This window comes from Branchiostoma floridae, chromosome 3, assembly GCF_000003815.2.
Source record: "Branchiostoma floridae strain S238N-H82 chromosome 3, Bfl_VNyyK, whole genome shotgun sequence".
Classification (NCBI taxonomy): Eukaryota; Metazoa; Chordata; class Leptocardii; order Amphioxiformes; family Branchiostomatidae; genus Branchiostoma; species Branchiostoma floridae.
In genome coordinates, this window is record NC_049981.1 from 16,837,714 (window position 1) to 16,843,597 (window position 5,884).

Consider the following 5,884-nt stretch of genomic DNA (forward strand, 5'->3'; position numbering starts at 1 on the left):
AGGAGAGGTCTCAAATTTACCCCCTACAGACTTCGTGCTCCTTAAAACATTAGTAATTTGGGTTCCAAGAAGAGGGTTATGTTTTTTATGGAAATCTTCCCTGAAAATTTAATCTGTAACAGTTGTATATGTCACTTAATGTGTGTTAAGTTTTCCTGTAATTTTGCACTATACACTTTCTCTTTCAATAAATGTTTACACAAAACGTACAAAGTTTGATTCTTTTGTAGATGAGGAGTTTGGTGTCTGCCACTGATTTCACCTCTGAATCAGTAAGTGCAGGAACGGTTCAGACTGACTGAGGGATCGAAGTTTTTAATCAGGCCTAGTCAAGATGTCGAAAGACGTGTGTAGTTTGGTCCCAATATCATGCCCGCATCTCTCCGTTGGACCTTCTTCATCCTGTGCAATGGTGAACCTGGAATACCAGACGGGCGCATCATACTTGAGGACTGGTCAAATGTTAGACACAAACTGTGACTACGTCGTCGGTGGAAATTTGAAAATGTTTCAGTTTACGAAGAAAGAACAGGTGCCGACAGATTTACTGCAAATAGAGTCAATGTGGGAGTTCCATCGTATTAAAGTCGGACTGAAGAAAGACTCCCAATACCTTCATTACTGACACCAGTTGTTGTTCAGTGCTGTTATATATAAATCTGATGATCTCTCCTTACATTTTAAACCCCTTGTAAAATGAATGGTGGCTCTCTTTCCACACCCTTAGCCCCTGGTAAAATGGATAATCCCTCACTTGCATGACCCTTTACAACATGTGAAATGGGTGGCTACCTTTTCAAGACCCTTTAACGATAATGCTTGTGCTTGACAGCTTTTGAGTAAGAGTAAGTGGTATAGGTTTGGGACCCCTGGCAGCATATTTTTTGAACGGCCAGTTTACTGTAAAGAAGGGGTTGACAGATCGTCATGATTTTTGGTATGTAGATAACTTAAATTATTTATATACTAGAAGTTAAGTGTTAATGATGCAAATTGGAATCCATTTTGCATAATTAATGAGAAAATTGTCTAACCCGCTGTGTTCCACTATGGGACTATTGCAAACATGTGACATTTGTAACTGAGAAAAAATTAAAGAATAGTGATAGATGAATATTATGTGACTTAAGCCTAATTTGCATAAGCAATGAGAAAATGCCACAATTGACGTGAATTTCTTACTTGTGGCATTTGGAATTATACAGGTGAACATTGACCATTGATTATGCAAATGAGGATCAGTTGTAAAGGTTGGCGAAGGTATGGAGTTGCGGAACTCTAGTATATAAAACAGTGACCCTGATGAAAGCTGGATGATACCGCTGGATGGTAGTGTTCAAACTGTTTGACAATAACTTCCAGATATACACTGTATCCAGTTGTAATGCTTTATTTATCAGTAAATAAAACTGATAAAGTGAAATTTAAACACATAAGAGGTGGCTTAAGGTTACAAAGGCAGCACTCAACATTTACATTCAGTATGAAACACAGCATAGTATCTCAACAAAATTTACAAAATCACAAAATTATGTACAAGTTTATGAAACCATCTTTGTAATTTCAATGCTCACATTGGTCAAGAGTGGTAGAAAGCCTTCACAAAACTTAAAAACATAATTTGATAGAGACACAAGTAAATTGTAAATAATACAATTATAGATAGAATAAAAGATACAATTTATATACATAGAATATATACTTAAATGTACATAAAAGCATATGCAATAATACTTGGTGCTAGCCATAATTTCAAAACAATGCAGCTTGCAGAAACTCGTATTTATGAAATAACAATAATGATATGTTCATATATGTAGCTTCGCTAACTTGTATATGCAGAGAAGATATCTCTGTTTTTCCCAAATCATGTTATAAATAGTTGTGCTGTTAAAGGCTTAAACGTTATTGCTTTAAACTTTTGATTTGGCACATTTTGCCCATAGAAAGTAACTATGTGTTGCACCTTGAACTGTAGGAACTGTCTGGTCAGTTACAAAAGCCTGACCAATAAATGCTTTCAATTCACCGATCATACCCATTTCAATACAGCCTGTGGATGTTACAACTTTTGCTCTCCGACCAATCCATAGCCTCCTTTGCAGACTTCTACAGCAGAGGCATTTATTACTGGGATTCACAATTTTCAACACAGGCCTAGGATGACTCTATGCTGGGAAAGGGAGTTTTGCCACCTTTTGCACTTTAGATAGCCTTTAATAGCCCACGTTGAAAACCATTCCCAAAAAAAGTAAATGCTGCCACTCCAGAAGTCTTAGCGGCTAAAGAGGCTCCATTTACCAATCTGTATGGTTTTAACTAGTTTATTATACATGTCAGTCCCTCTTTTCAACCTCCTTGGTTTTACTGTACGGTTCGAAAATATTTTTATTCTTTATTGTAACTTGGACCAGGTAAAAGTAGCATTCACTGCAACCTTCCCACAGTAAACAAAAATGGTTCCATTCAGGCTACTGAGTTTAAAATGCTGACTTATTGACCTGGACTCTTTGGAACAATGGCAGATCTTTGTCGTCAGAGTTGCCGAAAGTCCCCGTTTTTCAAACTGGTGGTGTAACAGTCCCTTGATCCAATCAGTGTCGGTAACCGTGATTGGAGAAGAGAAGTCTGTGGGTCCATCAGTGCTGATACATCCATGGGTGTCCTTCCACTTGGACTTGAAGAACTCTTTCGGAATTGGGACTTCACATGGATATGACCCAACAACCGCGCCGACGCAAAACTCTGCGGTATATCCCCGGTCTAACGTAGTCCTGACCTGCGTCTCAGTGCAATGAAAGTCGTTGTTTTTGTGGTACTTTTCCACGGCGCATGCCATCATTCGCACCGCAATTGCTGTAACCTGCGGATGTCTGGAGACCCACTTTTGCATCCTCTGTGCCATGGCAACATCCTTGTAGACTAGGAGTTGGTTGGACAAAGCTTCGATGCCGTAAAATGTTGCTTCATCGTAAACCTGTTGTCCTACATCAGGGGGTGGTAACTTCTCAGAGAGGAGGAAATTTAGAATATGGCTGAAGAATGCGCCATCCCTGTCGATAAAATAATGGCCATCCTGGAAAATAATTGATTGCGCTGTGTTGATATAAACAGCAATTCATGAAGGTCAGAAAGGTTATAAACAAATCACTAAAAAAACACATATTATGGTGTACAGCACAATAGATTATTCATCTTCTTCTTTGAATTGACTTTGTCATTATATAAAATTGACATTGGAATTCTGAGAAATTTTTAGACAATTTGCAGTTACTAAGCACAATTTACTATTGTTTAAAAACTTCTTTTTTTTTATTTTTGGAATCAGCTACAAATTGATGCACATGCAGATGGCATTCATATGATTGATTTTAAACTCCTTAGATAATCAAATCAACATGGCCTAAGTGGTCAGAAAGGTTGAACAAATGACTTAACACACAGTATGGTAATACTTCATAATAGATTCTTCACATTTGTTCACGATCACAATTCTATTGACTTTGGAACTAGCTTTCAATTCTATTTTCAAACATGGCCTTATTGTACAGAAAGAGTAACCTTAACCTTGTCAGTAAGGACTTGGTGTCTCCCGCTGAACATGACAGCTAACATGGAGTCCTCATACTTGCGCAGGGTGGACAGCGTGGTGGTGTAGCGGTGTCCGCCAACATTCAGGCTAACAACTGGCGGGAACTCCTACTCAAACAAGAAATGGAATGGTTTATGAAATCTGTATCTGTATTAGCCAGTATACTATAACTGCCTCCCTGGAGTGTAACCCACCAGCTTTGCACTGCAGCAGCTGGTTATATTTGTAGAACAACCTGTCACACCTATCAATTACACATCTAGCTGCAAGAGTTGTTAAAAATTAGCTTATATGATTTGAAACATACAAATCTTCCACTTGAAATATATGTTTTCTGTTGGTCCAGTACACTAAACACTAAAATACACCAAAATACCCCCCAAAATTTTTTTTTTTAAATCACAGGACATTCAAACACAATCCAATCTCTAAATAAAAGAGAGAATTACTTCCAGACATAAGTGACACTAGTGATGCAGAAGAAAAGTGATGGATGGCACTCAAAATGTCAGGAAGTAATTCTCTATTTTATTCAGTTGTGGAGATTAAATTTTATTTGAATATTGTTTACCTGGATGTGTTACATTTTATGTAGTTGTGGAGATTGAATTTTATTTACCTGGATGTGTAACCTTCATAAATGTTAATTACGGGATAATTGGCACTTAATATTGACTAATTGTTTCCATAGATATGCACCATCACATATTTTTCAAAACGTAATATTGGTAGCAATGTTAACACATCAAACATTCTGTACTTCCATAGACTCTAACCTTCCCGCTATGTAATGGTCTATTTTGGTGCATGTCTATGTTTAGATTGATTCCTGTTGCTCTGCACACTGTATTATTTGCATGGTCATGATTACTGTACACCCAAGCAAATATCATACATATTCATACATACATAACTTATTTCTACTATCTATCTTAGTGTATGCTATCTTAGTCAAGTAAAGGCAATAAAAGTGAACACACCTTTTGGATCACTATGCTGCATGACCATAGATCATAATCAAAATACTACACACACACAGACACACACTCACACATACACACACACACACACACACACACACATAATGTATTGACCTTGAGCCCTACTTCAACCGAACCATCTACATGCAGTCAGTGAAATAATGTTGTCTTGTCTAATGTGCATGAAAATGTTGCATTTTTTCTATTGAACGTTAACTTAGAGATTGTTCGTGCCTTAAAATCTAAAGGACCTCGTAAATGGGTTCGTATTGCCTTCTAAACTACGCAGGCCCCTCTAGAAACAAAAACAAAACTTGATTACTAGCCAGATTACTCAAGCAACTGGATATATTTTTCGTTTAAGATATATATATAGCAATCCCATTTAACCTCTCAGTCAGTGACTCCCAATTTTTACCCAGTTGCTTGAGTAACTGTTACCTTACGTTTCTAATTTACCTTTATAGACGTGACTTGTATTGAAAAGAACCTTACCTGTGCGTTAGTCATTGATAAACTGGTGCGCCGACCGGTGAACGTGGCATGGAGATCAGAAATCCTGGCGATTTAAAATCCACAGTCCGCCTTCATCGATCAGACTGGTCACTTCCGGGTTCGGTGACGTAACCTTTGACCTTTGTATAGCTTTATTACCCTAATAGTGTCTAAATACTTAGATGGTACCACTGCATGTACAATGCAAATCGCTCCGATATCGTCAGGGTATGTGAGTTAAGTAATTTTGACCCAGAGAGATTTGGTAGGCACATGTTAAGACTAAAAGCACGATGTGTCGATTTTAACGCGATTTAAATAAATACAACGTTATCTATGTCTCTCGGGCGATTTGCAGTAAGGTCCCCGCCAATAGATAAATCGTGAAATACCGTTCAATCATAGATATTTTTTTTACAAATTTTACCAGCATTGATTTGAACTAAGTCACATTTCTGTACACTGTTCATCCTAATGATAGTTGTAGTACCACCTCTATGAGATAGAAGGCGTTGTTAGTATTTACTTTTTCGGACCATCCCACCACCCTGAGATGTTTTATTGAATGAGCTTATGTCATGACAATTTGTTTCGTGGTTTTCGGATATACCATTTCATTTCTTCCTGATTTGGACTAAAATGAAAATATACATGTATCACATGAACCATTTAGGACATGAATCAACCACAAAATGCTATGCCTTGTTCTTTCGTACCAACTGAGTTAAAAATGTATTTGCTTTACTACAATGTAGCTGTTACGGATTTCTATTCAACAATGCATTCAAAGTTAAATATCGATTGCTTGGGAGATCAA

General features: G+C 37.4%; 2 protein-coding genes across 2 annotated transcripts in view; one reads left to right on the forward strand and one right to left on the reverse strand.

Moving 5' to 3' along the window:
* LOC118410841 (gamma-secretase subunit Aph-1-like) overlaps window positions 1–209 on the forward strand; it is a gene marked incomplete in the record, with an annotated part of 6,571 nt that extends 6,362 nt beyond the window's left edge. The window contains 1 exon segment of the mRNA XM_035812687.1: window positions 1–209.
* Window positions 210–1,374: 1,165 nt separating this feature from the next.
* LOC118412512 (putative potassium channel regulatory protein) lies at window positions 1,375–5,234 on the reverse strand. Its single transcript, XM_035815403.1, has 3 exons — window positions 5,068–5,234; window positions 3,568–3,699; window positions 1,375–3,076 (listed from the first exon to the last, which is right to left on the reverse strand). Exons 1-3 carry the CDS (start codon window positions 5,080–5,082, stop codon window positions 2,396–2,398), a joined length of 828 nt encoding a protein of 275 aa, XP_035671296.1. The 5' UTR covers window positions 5,083–5,234; the 3' UTR covers window positions 1,375–2,395.
* Window positions 5,235–5,884: the final 650 nt, after the last annotated feature.